The sequence below is a fragment of the Camelina sativa genome, chromosome 2 (assembly GCF_000633955.1).
Source record: "Camelina sativa cultivar DH55 chromosome 2, Cs, whole genome shotgun sequence".
Taxonomy (NCBI): domain Eukaryota; kingdom Viridiplantae; phylum Streptophyta; class Magnoliopsida; order Brassicales; family Brassicaceae; genus Camelina; species Camelina sativa.
In genome coordinates this window covers 22,057,314-22,074,568 of record NC_025686.1, presented here as the reverse complement: position 1 = coordinate 22,074,568, position 17,255 = coordinate 22,057,314, and the positions used below count along the sequence as shown (strand labels likewise).

Here is a 17,255-nt window from a genome sequence, read left to right as displayed (position 1 = left end):
GAAGTGAGAATAATGATTTATGCAGTTTTAAGTATTTATTTTATTATAAATTTACTTTTTAATGTAAAGTTTTAATCATTTTATAGTTTAATTTTATATTTTAACAGTTGCAAAATTATTTAAAACACAAAAAGTAACCATGAGTGACGTAAAATTATTAAAACCAAATTAAAATGTTATCATTACTAGCTAATATATGGAAAGACATGTTTTTGATAAGGTAACGTAACGTTTTAATTTGGTTTTCACTTACAACACAATTTATAGATAAGTAATATTTTTTTTATTTACCTTAAAAAAAAAAAAAGTCCACTAGTAAAGGACTTTCAAATCAATCAGTTATGCTTTTCAAATTCACTTATAATGACATCAAATCCTCGTCTAATGTTTTAGAAATCCATTGTACTTTAAAATCCACTAATAATTCAAATCCATTAAAATCCTCCATCCAATAACACCCCTTAAGGCTCAAATTGTGTCAATCAAAATCAACACGTGCCTAAATTTGGACGTAACGAAACAGTGTGGGTCATGTAACTAGCTGAGATCTATTTAATGGACGGCTGAGATCAAACAGCAGGAGCGTAGGTGTGGTTGAGCTGTCGTTGACGACTTAAAGTTTTGCCTTGTTTATTTACGTGATAGCAACTTCCGACTTTCACGCGTGCGAGGTTTTATCCCTTTTCTTTTCTTTTTAGCTAAGAAATTTAATTTATTTATATATATGATATATCTAGTTTCTTATTCGCTTAAAATATTATTAGAAATTGTTTTTTATTGGTAATAATAAAACTGAAAAGGGAAAAAAAGATTGAAATGAGAAAAATTAATTGTGAAAGCGAAAAGGTAAGAGAGTGAAAGGGGAGAGAATCTCCAATATTGTAGAAACTTCCAGATTCATGACACTAGGTAATCTCAGGGACCATTCTCAGCTTCATTTTTTCCAGTCACTCACACTAACCAGTCTCCACCTCTTATCACCGGTTGTTGCCAGTTAACTCATTCTCTTCGCTATAAATGATAAGTCACAGATCCACCACCGTCACTGCTTAACTTACGCCGCACGTCACACTCTTTTCTTCTTCTTCTTCTTCTTCTCTTATTTTTCCTGGAGAAGAAGATGGAGAAATGTTGACAGAAGAAAGAGAGCACAGCCTGGGATTAGCAAAAAGAGAGTTTTGCCCTTGTCGGGAGTGTGCTCTCTTTCCTTCTGCCACCATCATCGCGCATTTGCGCCATGTTATGTGACCGTGTCGTGTGAGCGTACATGTTATGTATATAGATACTCTGATTTCTTCAACAAAGTTTCTTCACTATCAAGTAAGGTACGTAACTTGATATCAGTCTTTGATGATCTTGAAACTGTGTTTTTGCTATTTTGATTTGCTCTGTAAATCAAATCTATTTTTATTCTAGTTTCTAAGATGGGTTTATATGAAAACAGAAACCTAATCGTTCAATATAAATTCATTGAACCAAAGGCCACACAAAGTGTTATACAAAATCAAACAAATGAAATGAAGTATCTATCAAAATGAAAGAATATTAAAAGATATACTAAGATACAACGTACACGATGCTGTCTCCTTCTTCATCTTCTGAAACAATGTCATCGAGACTTAACCCACAAGAGAAAGACAATGTAGGTTTCTTCTTCGGTACCGGACTAGGCTCAACCTCATTGTTAAGTATCTGCAGAACACGTCTCATTGATGGTCTCTCGTTACTATCTGGGTGAGCACATTTCAGACCCACAAGCAACAGTTTCTTCATCATTTCTTCATCAAACTCACCTTTCAATCTCCCATCCACAGCTTCAAGAACTCTTCCTTCACTGTGCAATCTCCAGACCCAATCCACTAGATTCACAGTCTTTTGACTCTCAGGTTCTTTATCTATTGGCCTTCTCCCACAAGCAACCTCTAGAATCACCACTCCGTAGCTAAAAGCATCTGTTTTCTCAGTCGCAGTGCCGTACTGGAGGTACTCTGGTGCGAGATATCCCATTGTGCCAGCGGTCAATGTAGAGACAGGGCTCTTATCATGCTCCGTGAGTCTAGCCAGACCGAAATCTCCAAGCCTTGCGTTGAAGTATACGTCAAGCATTATGTTGCTCGTCTTAATATCTCTGTGAACCACTTGCTGCTCACACTCATGGTGAAGATAAGACAAAGCTGAAGCCAAACCAATCGCTATGTTCAACCTATGTGACCAGTCAAGAACCACAGCTCCTGTTTCTGATTCCTGATACAGAATCTTATCAAGACTCCCATTAGGCATAAACTCATAGACGAGAAGCAATTCACCTTTCTCGTTACACCAACCCTGGAGCTGAACAAGATTCTTGTGTCGCAAGCAAGCAATGATTGATAACTCTGCCAAAAACTCTGTTTTGCCTTCAGTCGAGTTACGTATCGATCTTTTCACAGCAGAGATCGTCCCAGATGAAACAAACAAGGCTCTGTAAACATTCCCAAACGCTCCTCTCCCAATGACTCTACTCGAATGAAACCCTTTCGTAGCTGTGTAAAGCTCTCTGTAACTAAACTCTCTTAAACCAGTGATTTGCTCACTCTTAAGCTCCTTCTCTGCTTTCACATTCTTCCATCTCTTCAAAGTGAAGTACCCAAACACCAAGAGAGCTAAACAGATAAACACCGGACAAGAAATACCAAGTCCAATAGCAAGATTGTGCCTTCCCCTCCTCTTCTTCTTACTCGGTACAACCACAGGACCATTCACAACAGAACTATCAGAAACGTTGTGTAAATGATTAGACTTGGACCTCACCGGAAGAAACCCAGAAGTCTTGAAACTCCAATTCTCAATGAGATGAACCTCAGTGCTTCCTTCTGTTGAACCTGAGAATCCAACATACATCTCACCGTTCAAGAACGGAGAAAGATCGATCTTAACTGATAAAAGAGGCTTCTCTGGCTTCTTAGTTGTGGAAACAAGATCAGTATAGCTCAAGAACACGTTCAACAAACTCAAATCGTTCTTGTAATCGATCCAAGAAGTGATCGATTTGCCAGACTTGAGATCAATCGAAGGAGGATCCGAACTCGCTATTGAGTTCAAACTATCAACATCCAAACCAACGTGATTACCGTTAAGATCGTTGAAGTGAGGATCGAGTTTCGTATCGAATTCGATAGCGACGAACCGGTTCTTCATCGGCTGAGAGGAGTTAACCAAACCCAAGTAACCACCGGGACTACCGAGAGTATCGTTGTCGTGAGAGAGGAAGAAAGCGAGACCGTCTCCGGCGGAGGTTGGATCCGGGTTTAGGTTTTGAACGGAGAAGGAGAAGTGAGTGGAGAAAGACGCCGTGGTGTTCGATTCAGGATCGTAGAAACGGATCGGAGTGTTGTAGATCACAGTACCGGAGCTTGTATCGGGAACGTTTAGCTCTCTCGTGAGTCCGACGACGCCGTTTCGGAGATGCGAGTCGCCGAGGAACGTGAGGTTACGAATCGTGAATGATTTGAATGCGAAGTTCACGTTTTCGGATGATACGAAGACTTGATTCGACATGGATAGTGCTGTTATCCATGTGAAGAAGAGAACAAGAAGCTTTCTTGAAAGAGACATTAGAGAGAGAAGAGAAGAGAAGAGAGAGATTTTGTTATTACTGTGGTGGGAAAATGGATTCGAATTGGATTATGATGAAGAAGGTGAGGGGTACTATTGTAATTTGTGTGTAGCAACGGTTATTAAAGGGTTAGCGGTGATGATACGGTGGCGTTTTGAGAGTGGGAATAAAAAGTGTGTAGGAGCGGGTCGGGTGGGGTCTGGTTTACATGGGACGCAGAATTCTAAACTGACCGTTTTAAATGGGCATCTCTGTATTCTATATAGCGCCACCACGTGAAATAGAATAATGTGTTATTGATCTTTTACTTCATTTATTATTTTATCAGACTATTTTCAATAACTCAATTTGACTCACCAACTAGTGTTTGACTATTTTATGTTACTATACAAAAACTCTGTTGATCAGTAAACATATCCGTTGTGCTTATGCAACTGTGAGTGAGTGCTAAGAGTCTTAAAAACCCAAATCATAGTCTTCAATTGTGAGTTGCGACTACTTTATTTAAGCCCCAAAGTCGACAGTAATTAAATACTATAATTAAGCGATCATGATCCAAAAAAGTTATGTTAACGAAATCGACATTTACAAAAATGGGAAGTAGTGAGAATTTGGTTATATTGAAAAAGAACAAATCTCTTGCTTTCACCGCCCTGGCTCTTCTTTCCACTAAGAAGAATCAAGAACAGAACCTTATAATATTAAACTAGCCGTTATGTATGAACATGAGCGTCAATAGGGATGACTAAATTAATTATTACATTACCCATTCACTGTTACATACATAAGAAGAAAGCACAAAAAAAACCTTGAGAGATTCGATTTTGATTGTCGGATACCTTGCTACAATAAGTAAAGAGAGATAGAGAATTCACAAACTAATTTTTAAGCTTCAAGGCTACTAAGGTTTATGTTCCTCATTTCCAGCAAAAGATACGAAACTTGAAACACATTGATACTTACTTTGTTTGTGGTGGTTCTAAGTTTTAATGTCACTGTAAATCTGACCTTTGGCTTCTCGTAGTTTATGCTATCTTGATTGGAACCTTGGAGGCAAAAGAACTGGAAGATTCAAAACAAAACTTATCCATAAGTATGGCGAAAACTAGTATGAAACTTTTATTTTATAAAGTGTAATCGAGAGATCTTACCTTCGCTTATATCGCATTTTCTTTTTACGGGGAAAGTAATTTTAGGATCAAGGCTTTGTTGGGGAATGACAGCGACCGTGACATTGCTCTTACTGTATGAATAAGAAGCGTTGGGGTAAACACAAATGGTAAATGACTAGTGAGAAATGAACATTAACGAACGAGAGAGCAATTCAGAAACAAAACCTGGCCCAAGTAGGAACGAATTTTTTGTTTGACATGTCGTAATTGTTGTCTTCCTCTTCCTCTTCGTCGTCTGAGCATTTGTATGGAGACATGTCGTACGATTCTTCCATTTCTTCAAATCCCATGTTGGGTTCTTCAGACATTTTCCCTGGATTGCTTATCACCTATAAGCACAACAATTGTTATTTATTAGAAGTGATTTCATCTCTCTTGGAGGCTGATTACGTCAACTAGTCCCCGTGTTCCTCGAATGGATCTCTTAGTGTCTAGCAAAAATGAGAGACTTGTACCTTGAAATAATTATCCCTGGAGCTTCTTAAAGTATTGGTATCGTCACTGGAATTACTCTTTGATCTCACTTCAGGGATCCTAGTATTCGCTTGTCCTCGGGGTTTCTCTGCATTATTTTGGTCTTCTTTGAGTTCTTTCTGTGCTTTTATCCTCGCATCCTAAAAATGTAATTAATTTAGCAAAATCTCCAACATCACAGTAGTTAAAACAAAACTTTGAAAAACAGAACAAGAGGAGGGCTCTTTACCATAGCATGTCTTTTCAATTCTTTTTCAGCTTGTAGTTTTTCATCAGCCTCTCTTTGCTGTCTCTGAATTTCTGCAATGCGTTGTCTTTTAGCTTCCTTCACCTTTTTGTCTTCTACTTCCCTCTGCCTTTTCCTATCAGCCATCTCAAACTCCTTTCTCTTCCGCTCTTCTTCTTTCTTTTTCTTTTCCATCTCTTGCTTCCAAGCAATTTCCGCCTCCTTTTTCTTTCGATCATCTTCTTTCTTTTTCTTCTCTATCTCCTGCTTTCTCAGATTTTCCTGTTCCTGTCTAGCCCTTTCAAGCTTCATAGCTTCCTTCTTCAGCTTACGATCTTTCTCTTTCTGTTCAGCAATCCGTTTTGAAGCCTCAGCAGCCTCCAGGGCCTTTACTTTGACATCCCTCTTGCCTGGGGGAAACGTGGATAGGGTCAAATCAGGTGAATAAGCAGCGCAAGAAGGTAGTNTTACTCTTTGATCTCACTTCAGGGATCCTAGTATTCGCTTGTCCTCGGGGTTTCTCTGCATTATTTTGGTCTTCTTTGAGTTCTTTCTGTGCTTTTATCCTCGCATCCTAAAAATGTAATTAATTTAGCAAAATCTCCAACATCACAGTAGTTAAAACAAAACTTTGAAAAACAGAACAAGAGGAGGGCTCTTTACCATAGCATGTCTTTTCAATTCTTTTTCAGCTTGTAGTTTTTCATCAGCCTCTCTTTGCTGTCTCTGAATTTCTGCAATGCGTTGTCTTTTAGCTTCCTTCACCTTTTTGTCTTCTACTTCCCTCTGCCTTTTCCTATCAGCCATCTCAAACTCCTTTCTCTTCCGCTCTTCTTCTTTCTTTTTCTTTTCCATCTCTTGCTTCCAAGCCATTTCCGCCTCCTTTTTCTTTCGATCATCTTCTTTCTTTTTCTTCTCTATCTCCTGCTTTCTCAGATTTTCCTGTTCCTGTCTAGCCCTTTCAAGCTTCATAGCTTCCTTCTTCAGCTTACGATCTTTCTCTTTCTGTTCAGCAATCCGTTTTGAAGCCTCAGCAGCCTCCAGGGCCTTTACTTTGACATCCCTCTTGCCTGGGGGAAACGTGGATAGGGTCAAATCAGGTGAATAAGCAGCGCAAGAAGGTAGTAAAATGATACCTCCAATTTATTGGAACTTTCAAAAGCTTCATACTGGAAAGAGAAAACAATTACCTGTAATTAGTGCAGGTGCTGGTTTTTGCTGCTGCACAAGTGGAACGAACGAAGTGATGTTGGAGACGATGTTGTTGTGCCTAGGTTCTTTTTCTGGTAACCGGGGACCTACAGTTTCCAAACTCGAGTTACAAGACAACTTAGGCTTACTAATCCTGCTACTAGGTGGTTTAACATTTCTTTTAGCACCTGCTCCACTTTGGTTCTCTTTACCTTTACCCGTGAACCTTCGGTTACTCTGCTTTCCCACTTTACTTTTGACACTGTTGCACTTAGCGGAAAAGCTGAATGCAGTATTGACAGAGTCTAGACTCTGTCGATCAACAAGAATCTTGGCTTCAGAAACAAGTGGAAGAAACTTCATAGGGTCTTCTTCATTAACATCACCAAGAAGTTTCATTTCGGCAGAGACATTCTCCCTTTCAGAACCAGATGCTTCATTGACAGCTTCAGATATCTCTTCCATGTTTTCATTCTCTTCAGCTATGCAAGGAAGTTCCAGAATTGAACTTCTTTGCTTCTCTGACCTCATAGACTTTGGAGTGTTTGTGCATAAGTTCTCAGCTTCCTCTTCTACGTTCTCATTCTCTTCGCTAATGCAAGGTAGGTCTGGTGTCTGACTGCTTCGTTTCTCTGAACTGGAAGACTTTTGCAAACTTCTATACCACAACTTCTCAGTCGGTGACGTGCAAGGATTACTAGCCTCAGCAGATGAGCCACCACCAGAAAGAGGCAGAGAGTCAGTGTACGATCTTCCTGTATAATCATGGTTAATCCCTAAGTTATCAAAGACAGAGCTACCCTCGAGATTCTGACTGAAAAACATGCCATCAAATAGCTCAGTTGAAACGGACTGATCCAAGTCTAGTTTTCCATCGAACTTAAATGTTTCAGCCAAATGTAATGACGGAGTGGTCCTGCAAGCAGACTTGCAAATCTGCTCTATCATGGCTGTACTTTCTGCTGTAGTTCTTGGAAGTTGGAAGCTGTCATGATTTAATTGGTTTTTGGAGCCGCTTTGATTTTCATCATCCGTTTGGATTATAAATCCCTCCAAAACAGGGGGGCTTCCATCGTCTGAGCTTATCAAACCCAAGGGTGGTAAACAAGGAGAACCATCTGAATCGCGAACAATGCAACTAGCTAATCCATGTGATGTTTTTCCAGCAAATGGCAAAAAGTGAATATTTTCTGATCTAACTCCGTGATCTGGAGCAATTTGACTCCTCTGTACACTTAGCTGTTCTGGTCTGAAGGAAGGTGAGGCAGGACTCATCAATCCAGCTTCCTTGAATAAGTAACTCTGTAAAGATCCATTTTCCCGGTTAATTGCACATCATACAGAACAAGAAACTATTCTGGAATTATTTTTGAACTATTTAGAAATTATTATGGAATTAATATTATTTTTTGTAGGAAAAGAGATTACTATTTAAAAGACATTAAATTTAAGAAGACATAGAAATAGTGCACATACCTCATCAAATCGTAACTCAGCTGAAGATGCAGATCCGATCATCTTTTGTAACTCAACACCATAGTGATCTGAAGATGCAGATCCAATCAACTTCTGTAACTCAACTTCATAGTTATCGAGGTTGTTACATGCAACTTCCTCCCGAAGATGTACTGTTTCCCTAACAGAATCTAACTCGAGATTGTCTCCCTGCAAAATATAAAATCCCACGATTCAAAAAGCATCTTAATTACATTTTGGAGGAAGTTCAAGACGCTCATATATTGAGCTGTCCCAAGACATAGGGAAAGAATATTCACCCCTGGGCTTGGCGAAAGCACTCTACTAGTTGTTTTTTCCAGGGTTCTTCTCCGCTTATTCTGCCGCATGGATCCCCCAATGGCGGAACTAGAGCAGAAAAATTCCTGAATCGAGCTCTCTGGATCATGAGAATCTTCTGTTTCTGTACATTTTTCATCTCTTTTAATTGGGGGAACACCTTTTTCATAGGATGTTTCATGTTGAGCTCTCTTTCTCGATGCATCTAAATGGCCAGTAAATGTATTTGACTCTGCAGGTTCATCCTCTCCTACTTTTAAGCCAGAGCGCCTTGCATGCGATTCCATTTCTTGTACCATTTCTATTTTTAACTCACTGTGCTCCAAAATTTCATTGTCAGCCGAGAGATTTACTCCAAAATCAGTGAGATATGGGAGATCAAACACCTTTGCAGCGGATGCTGGGGTGGGGACCTTCTCCATTATTGATTTTTCTTGAATTTTCACTGGAACCTCATGGAAATTGCATTCTTCATTATCATCAAAATGGGTTGATGCAGGCTTCACAAAAACAGGGCGATCAGGGATTCCCAGCGATGAATTTCCTTCTCTAACTTCAAGCTGTTTGTCAGCCGATTTATGATAAGAGCCAACAGAAAGATCCTTATATTCATTTGCTGATTCCTCTTCTGTGGCTGAGCATCTTGGCCTACTAATTCTTTCATGGCATTGGCTACTCCCAGCATTTGTCACTGAACCCAGTGGCAGCATTTCTTTGGACCCACAACTAATATCACATCTTTTAGAATGGTCAATCAAGTTTTCCGGCGTAACGCTTTCCTGAAGAATAGATTCAACCACCAATGGCTCAACTACCGTGATGTCAGTTTGGTTTGAACTTCTAGAATTTGAAATACTGCTACTTTCAATCGATACACCATTGCTATCTTCCTCCACTAAAGCTTCACCAATAACAGCAATGGGCTTCAAAAATTCACTTTCATCGTCTGAGTGCATTACTGAGTCTCTCGACTGCAGTTCAACTAAAGGGGACTCAAAAAAGCCCAAAAGCTCAGTCTTGGACATAGAATCTTGGATTGCACCCGCACATAAGGTCTCATCTGGGGAGATGCCCGTTTGGTTTACCCTTTCAGCACTTGAACATCTGTTCGTGTCAACACATTCACCCTTTTCTTCTGATTGATCATTGCTAGTTATATTTTCAAATACTAAACCTTCCACATCAACAGTAGAGGGATTCAGTGAATCTTTTACATGGCTATCTTGCAGTACTAACATTGAATCTCTTGGCTCCACATCAACTGGAGAAGACTCAACAGAGCCTGAATGCTCGGTCTTGAATCTATCTTCTCGAGCATTACTTCTGGATGTTGCAATGATTCCAGATTGAAAGATGCTCGTTTCAGCATTTGTCATCATAGAAAGTTCATTAGTCATAGATATTGCTTGAGGTAATTCTACTTCATGAGCAGCCCGGTCAGAGGGATTTGAATTTCTTGACTGAAAGTTACCAGAAAAGGAGTTGCTTGATTCCTGATGTTTCTCCTTGGCGCTATCTTGACTTGAGCTTTTAGATCTTGTACTTCCATCGAGATAAGCTGTTTCACTGCAACTTCTGCTTTTGGGATCATCCACTTGCTCGGTACTTCCATCGAGATAAGCAGTTTCATTGCAACTTCTGCTTTTGGGATAATCCACTTGCTCAGTACTTCCATCGAGATAAGCAGTTTCATTGCAAGTTCTGCTTTTGGGATCATCCACTTGCTCATCTACTTCGGCAGACCCTTCTTTAATTGTCTCATTGCACTGTAATAAGTCAATGTTATTCACATGACCAGACTCGGGTACAGATTCTGGTACACTAGAAGCATAAGCATCCCCGCTCAAAGTTTTTTTCACCGAATCCACTTTCTGATGCAAGGTAAAAGACTCCGTAGTTAAACTAGTTTTAATACACTGATCCCCTCCTTTAACTTGAGAATTGCTGTTCTCTTCTTCGTTTCCACACTCTACATCATTCTCATCATGCTTAAATAACTTAATCTCACTAACACTGTCAGACCTTAAAGAAGCAATCCCAAAGCCTATGTTTCCATCCGGAGAAGATTTGAGATCACTTCTACTTTTTGAACGGCTTTTCGACGCTTTGGCACTACTACGAAGCTCCAAAGCTTTCTGACGTGACCTTGATCTCTGCATCTTAGCAAGTGATAATCCAGGGTCAAGGTAAGCGTCTGGATCATTTTCTTCTTGACGATAACCGGGAGGTGATGGTTTCCGCTCACAACCAGTAGTTGGGACACTTTTGAGAACCTTTTCCCCTTGGCTACATCCAGGAGATGTAGCATCAACATTAGTTTCAACTGTCTGATTCTGAGAGTGTTCAGGAGATGAACAACTTTGATTCTCTCTGCAATCGATTGAGACACTTTCTGGCAATCCCTCTTTCTCATGGACATCTCTAGGAGGTGCAATATTAGCATCCTGCTCATGAGAATGATTCGAAACATGTCTGACTAAGTTGTGTGAGAGGTCGTGTTGTGGTTCCTCTTCAAGCAACTGCTCTTCTATCAGGTGATTATTTACCACAGACGTCAGGTCTTGTCTTACTACATTGTCAGCTAGACACTTGACAGGCCGTTGGTATGAAAAGGGACGACGACCGCTAGGACAAATGATGGAAGGTCTTGATGAAGGAAATAGAAGTTCTGATATAATCTCCTCCTTATTCAACTCTGTATACATACAAACAAACATCAAAAGTAAGTATCGGGACCAAAAAGTCATCTATTCAATCGTAACTGAAACAATTATACAAGCAATGTATGTTAATACTAGTCTTAAGTCGATTGTTTCGACTAGCACAAACACTTGTCTACTAAATAGGAACAGCACGAGCTCCTAAAACCTCTTCAGAGCAAACTCAACATCAAATTGTGCTTTTAAACCCTAAAACCAATTCAACAACAAATTATGATTATACGCTTTATAAATTTTCAATCCATCTCCGGTAAAGTATCAAACAACTTCACAGCAACAATACCCAGTAAAACTGCGTTGACGAGAGGAAGAAATCGATCCCTAAAAACCAAAGAATGCTATTAATTGGCTCCAATTAGCCAAAAGAAATCCACAATTACGAACAATGCTTCGAGAATCAACCAGAAATTGAAAACTATGTCAAACAAAATATTGAGCAAACTAAAATCAAATTGAGGAACTACCGGAAGTTTGGGAAGGTAGAGACGGAGACCAAAGCCACGGCGGAGGAGATACTCCGGCGAGTAGGCATTTGGAGGCTAAATGGTGGTCATAGAGATCTACTTGTTGCTTAACCTGGTCGACGATTCGCCTCTTCCTCTCAAAGATCTGAACGAAAAGATTCTCAATCTTCACATTCTCTGGCTTCCCCCTCGGATTCTCCTTGACGGAAAACATCTCCGACGACCTTCTCTAGAGAGAGAGAGACTGTTAGCGCGGATTTGAATTTCAAAATTTAGGGATAAAGATTCATTTTCGCTTTCGTTTTCGTTTTCCCTTATTAAAAGATTTTTTTTTAAAAAAAAAAAAAAAAAACCTCGCTGATTACCGTTTTATATTCATTAAAAATTCTTCACCACTTTATACTTATACGATGTCGTTCGCTTTATTCTTTTCACCGTGTCGTCGTCGTCGTTTTGTCTCTCCCTGAAACAAAATATTCGCCGGCGTAATCGTTAGAGAGACTCAAATTCGAATTCGATCATCAAAGTTCAATGGATGTTCCCTTACCAGTCGATAAATTATCCGATGGATCAAACTCTGAGTAAATTTTTCGAAGCTTATTCTCGATTTTCGATTCCCTTCATCTGCCTCTTTTTGATTTATTTTTTCCCGATTGGTTGTGTGAAATCAGGGAAAAAACTTGTGTAGTGCTTGTGGCAACTGGGAGTTTCAATCCTCCTACTTTTATGCATTTACGCATGTTTGGTGAGTTTTTTTACAATTAGATCAGTTAATATAGAATTCAACGTTCCTATGTTTATCAATGTCGTGTGTTCAGATACGATCAATTCGAAATTTCACACATTTTTGAGGCGTTATGATCAGTGTTTGACTCGTTTCAATGGGAAAATACAACAGTGTTTACTGTTTATAGTAGCTTAGTAGATTATGCCTTGTTGTTTACTTGCTCAGTGAAACTATTCTTTAAGTAAGTATCTGATTGTGTTAGCTTTGTATATTTTGGTTTACACAACCAGGATATGACAAGATATAACAGCAAGATTTAGACCGTTTCTGGATTGTTCATGTCAAACGAGAGATCTTGCTGCGACCGTATGTTCAAATTTATATGTGCCATTACAGTGAACTGATAAGCTCTCTCTTTTTCGTCTTTAGAGCTTGCGAGAGATGCGTTACACTCAAAGGGATTTCATGTTCTTGGAGGCTATATGTCTCCTGTTAATGATGCATACAAGAAGAAGGTATAATATAACTCTTGCTTCTTGAGAATCTTAGTTTCTTTTTCAATAAATGACTCTTGTTTTTCTAAACCAATGCTATAATGGACATGTTATGTGGTGATGATGAAACTATGAGCTTCTCTTTCTTTTTAGCTTCTAAAGTTCTTCTATTTAATTTCCTTTAGATATATATAATAAAATCATCAGGTTCTGTGTAGGGCCTTTTATCTGCAGAACATCGTTTAGAAATGTGTAATCTGGCCTGTCATAGCTCTGACTTTGTAATGGTTGATCCATGGGAGGTAATTTCTCATCCCTCGAAATTTTTTTAATAGGTTCTCTTTAGAGGAACAAAGCATTGTTTACAAAACTGTGGAAGCTGTTTCTACAGGCATTTCAAAGCAGCTACCAACGAACTTTGACGGTTTTATCAAGGGTCAAGACTTTCCTTACAAAAAATCGACTTCTACCTGAGGGTAAGATAACTGCAATAAAACTGTCATTTGTGACCTTTAGCATCTTTTTTTTACTCATAGTTGATGTCATTTACATTTTTGTGTAATTGCTGGATCGTCTCAATGTGGTTGCTATGTTTCATCATACGTGATAACTACTACCAAATGACAAATTTATAGTATGTCGTTTCTAATGCTAGAGTCTCTCAAAGTCATGCTACTATGTGGCTCGGATTTACTGCAATCTTTCTGCACTCCCGGTGTTTGGATCCCTGAACAGGTAAACCAAGGCAGCATTATTATTATATAATCAGAGATGTGTTTTATCGATTTTACTCACAGTTATGCTCGTTTTTCAATATTGGGGTTTTGAAGGTTAGAACTATTTGTAAAGAATATGGCATTGTGTGCATCCGAAGAGAAGGACAAGATGTTGAAAATATGATCTCTGGTGACGAAATCTTAAACGAAAACCGCGTAAGTATTACCAGGTTTCTTCTCTGATTCCGCTGTTTCAGTCTGTGATTAGTACACGGGTTTTAGTGAACAGTTCCACCACGGTTTCTTTTGCAGGCTAACATCAAAATCGTTGACAATTTTGTTCCTAATCAGATCAGTTCGAGTAGATTAAGGTTTTGTGAGATTTATCCTTTCTCAAGAACATTTCATCTCCACAAAAAAAAATGATTTCTCTTGCTCATTCCTCTGCTTCTTTCAGGCAATGCATTTCGCAAGGGTTATCGGTTAAATACTTGACTGAAGATGGAGTTATAGATTATATCAGACAACATCAACTTTACACGGAGCTTACATGACAAAAGCTGAGAGGATTATAATACTTCATCAGATCAAATATTACTACACAACCCATCAAATAATCGTGGTAAGCATATGTAATCAGATCAGATACATTTATTGAATCATCACCGGCTTTGGGAGAAGCACACTATGACGACAGCAAAACTCCCTAATGTCCGTCTCACTCCCATTGTAAGGGCATACCCTATACAATTCTTATTTATGTCGAAGCTCTGCCGATTTAAACTTACATATGGTAACTATGAAAAGGATAGAGTATTGTTCCATCAGTTATTCTCTTGAATGACTCACCATCATCTAATACAAAAACTTCTGACTCTTCCTAGCATGTTCTCCTTCTTCCTGTTTTGCTCGTTTTTTGACACGAAATACCTCCAATCTTCAGCACTGTACAAGACTCAAGACACGACCAAAAAGACACAAAAGACATAAAAACACTCTATAAACGACTCAAAACGAGTATTAAACAAAGAACTAAAGATGCTAAAAACACAACATATCAGATTGGTTTGGGATTTGAATTTGGTTAGCACCATATCTATATATAAGACTATATTTATTATCCGTAAATGTAAAAAATGTCAAAAACTAGGGTGATGATGGTTTGATCCAGTTTAACTCATTTATTGGTGAAATGTTACTCTGCTTCCACTCACGTTGGTATTCAAAGCTGAGAGAATATTGCTTCCATCAGATCAACATTACTACACTACCCATCAAATAATCATGATAACGAATTTTAATCTTGGTCAAAAAAAAAAAACGTATTTTAATCAGATAAGGTACATTTATTGAATGCATGTGGGATCAAACATTACAAATAGAAAGTTACAACTCACAATGAAAATTAAAGAGAAAAAAAAAGATAACCTCCGAAACGTAAAAATACCCCAAATTAACTTAGTTGGATACTCAATCATTACGTCACATGTCTGATAGAATTGTTTCTCAAACGAGTCCTGATACAACGTTGAGAACAAAATATCTTATCATTGTATCCTTTGAAAAAAATCGGGAATGGACAACGGTCCCGACACCCAATGCAAATTGGCCGGCTGAGAGAACTGTTGAGAAGGATCCAAAATTCTATCCATTTTGGCCTCGTAAGTTTAGATGTCTTCACGACAACCGAGACGGAGTCTTTTATAGTATCACCAGGCTTCATGTAAATGTCTCTCCCAAGTAAACACTCAACATGAAGAGCGATGCAGCAGTCATGGCATTTATAAAAGAATAGCATTCCTCCTTCTTCAATTTTTCCTTCGCAAATTTCACACCAGTCTTGTTGACCGCTTCCCTTTTCCCGATCACAAATGATGAGAATATGGTTGTCATGCTTATACCTTGCCTTATATGGAAAGGTAGCGCAACGATAACATAAAATATAATCGCATTCAATGCAGATTAATTTTGAATCGTCACTTTCCTCTTTGCACATATGACATAGTGTTAGTTCATACGGTTCCGAAGCTAGGAATAAAGGATGTTTGTGGCCTTGAAAATCAAATGGTTCGGTAATCAAGGCACACCGTAAATCTAGCTTGAAGTTTCTTCCATCTATATGATGCTCATAAAAGTAGCCAGTACCCTCACGCGCACACTGGTTACACTGGAATATACCTTCGTCAGTACCAATTCCTTTGGTTGCAACTTTTAGTGTAAGTGGATGTGGATATAAGGGGTATCGTTTCATGCGTGAAGCATTTGCACAATTTTCGTGGAGGATGAAGTTGCATTCCACGCATGAATAGAATCCCCCTTCATAGACTGGAAGTGCACACCCTCGACAATACTTATTTGCATCATAAGCTTCTTTGCTGATCTCAAATCGTAGATGGTGACTATGAAAGGGATGAAGTATTATTCCATCGGCTATCCTCTTGAACGGCTCACCATCATCTATCTCATCATCTTTTTCAGGTACTCCTTCGAGTTCTTTTCCATCCCACACATTTGGATTTAATGCACATTTTGAATGAACAAAATAAGATTCACATGTTTTGCAAGAGTATGCACCATAATTGTTATCAACTTGTTTCCGGCAGACTCCACAAGACAAATTTCTAGACGACGGAAGAGAAGAGGTAAAAGAGATACGGTGGGGGTGACGCGATATTCTTATGACATGTGGGAAACCGATACAATTTTTATGGATGACAAAGACACATTGGATGCATATGTATGTGGGATCAAGCTCCTTAATCATGGCGCAAATATGGCAAACTGTAGAAGCTTGTGTAGGGAAAAAGGTGAAAGGGTGGGGATGGATTTTTGGATGGTCTACAACAAAGGGTATTGGCCTCATTGCACAGATCGGGTGCATACTCAATTGGCAGGTAGCACAATAGTAAAACATGTGATCGATATATGTTCCACAACAAGTGAACCACATAGAATTCATTGAAGGACTGTAAAGGCGAAGAGAATGAAAGGGGTGGGAAGGGTGTTTGATTTCAAGTGGAGAGACTCTACACATTCTTTGTGAAAAATTTCTTTACATTCAAGGCATGCATAATAGCTATTGCTTGGCATTGCATTTCTGCATACACCGCACTTGAATTCTCGTTCATTAGGTTCTTTATTGTTGCACCAAAAAAAGGGACTATAGGAAGCTTACAGATACCAGGGCGGTTGGAATCAAGCAAAGATTCACCTTGTTGACCACCGCTTCTTGTGTTGGGGAAGTGAGGGGAAGCATCGTATAGATGAAGATCAAAAAGATTCGACTTTCTCATCATCACTTCTTTCATTATTTTTAACTCTTGAAATTTGATACGTGTACGAGGACACAAATTAAAAAAGAGGTTGAAGAGGGAGGTCCTCTTCGACGGAGGATTTTGGGTGGACTGTTTGTGTTAATTCGTATACCAAAAATGAGTTTCCATAGATTTCCTCTCTACGAAATACACCCACGGAACTCATAGTTGCTAGGAATGGGGGATTTGGATTTCTGTTATATTCTTCTTTTCCTTCTCCCCTTGCATGCATATATAAGCCGGTCATTAAATATGAAACTTGTGATACAGGTACAACTAAATTTGGTCTTTTTATTATCTTTGTTATAAAAAAAGTCGTTTATTATTGATTTCCATTCTTTATTTAATATTGATTTATGAGTTTTAAA

The 17,255-nt window shown here is 38.8% G+C and overlaps 4 protein-coding genes across 6 annotated transcripts; 1 reads left to right on the top strand and 3 right to left on the bottom strand.

Annotated features, from left to right (window-relative positions):
- LOC104732338 (probable L-type lectin-domain containing receptor kinase S.7) lies at positions 1,336 to 3,895 on the bottom strand. Its single transcript, XM_010451874.2, has one exon. The coding sequence runs from the start codon at positions 3,592 to 3,594 to the stop codon at positions 1,558 to 1,560; it is 2,037 nt and encodes a 678-aa protein (XP_010450176.1). The 5' UTR covers positions 3,595 to 3,895; the 3' UTR covers positions 1,336 to 1,557.
- LOC104732329 lies at positions 4,332 to 11,944 on the bottom strand. 3 transcript variants are annotated; one of them, XM_019236631.1, is made up of 11 exons: positions 11,637 to 11,944; positions 8,434 to 11,147; positions 8,135 to 8,323; positions 6,871 to 7,960; positions 6,658 to 6,765; positions 6,131 to 6,537; positions 5,947 to 6,041; positions 5,223 to 5,286; positions 4,933 to 5,096; positions 4,747 to 4,838; positions 4,332 to 4,657 (listed from the first exon to the last, which is right to left on the bottom strand). In XM_019236631.1, exons 1-11 carry the CDS (start codon positions 11,848 to 11,850, stop codon positions 4,626 to 4,628), a joined length of 5,169 nt encoding a protein of 1,722 aa, XP_019092176.1. In that variant the 5' UTR covers positions 11,851 to 11,944; the 3' UTR covers positions 4,332 to 4,625. The 3 variants fall into 3 exon arrangements, with proteins under 3 accessions (XP_019092176.1, XP_019092171.1, XP_019092182.1); XM_019236626.1 differs by having other exon boundaries at positions 6,658 to 7,960; XM_019236637.1 differs by lacking the exon at positions 5,947 to 6,041 and having other exon boundaries at positions 5,223 to 5,381; positions 6,658 to 7,960; positions 11,637 to 11,865.
- On the top strand, positions 12,051 to 14,449 carry LOC104732319 (nicotinamide/nicotinic acid mononucleotide adenylyltransferase). The gene is made up of 9 exons (XM_010451852.1): positions 12,051 to 12,217; positions 12,308 to 12,381; positions 12,793 to 12,878; positions 13,076 to 13,159; positions 13,249 to 13,333; positions 13,513 to 13,592; positions 13,688 to 13,789; positions 13,886 to 13,944; positions 14,031 to 14,449. Exons 1-9 carry the CDS (start codon positions 12,168 to 12,170, stop codon positions 14,125 to 14,127), a joined length of 717 nt encoding a protein of 238 aa, XP_010450154.1. The 5' UTR covers positions 12,051 to 12,167; the 3' UTR covers positions 14,128 to 14,449.
- On the bottom strand, positions 15,051 to 16,881 carry LOC104755436. The gene is made up of 2 exons (XM_019231178.1): positions 16,760 to 16,881; positions 15,051 to 16,287 (listed from the first exon to the last, which is right to left on the bottom strand). Exons 1-2 carry the CDS (start codon positions 16,879 to 16,881, stop codon positions 15,051 to 15,053), a joined length of 1,359 nt encoding a protein of 452 aa, XP_019086723.1.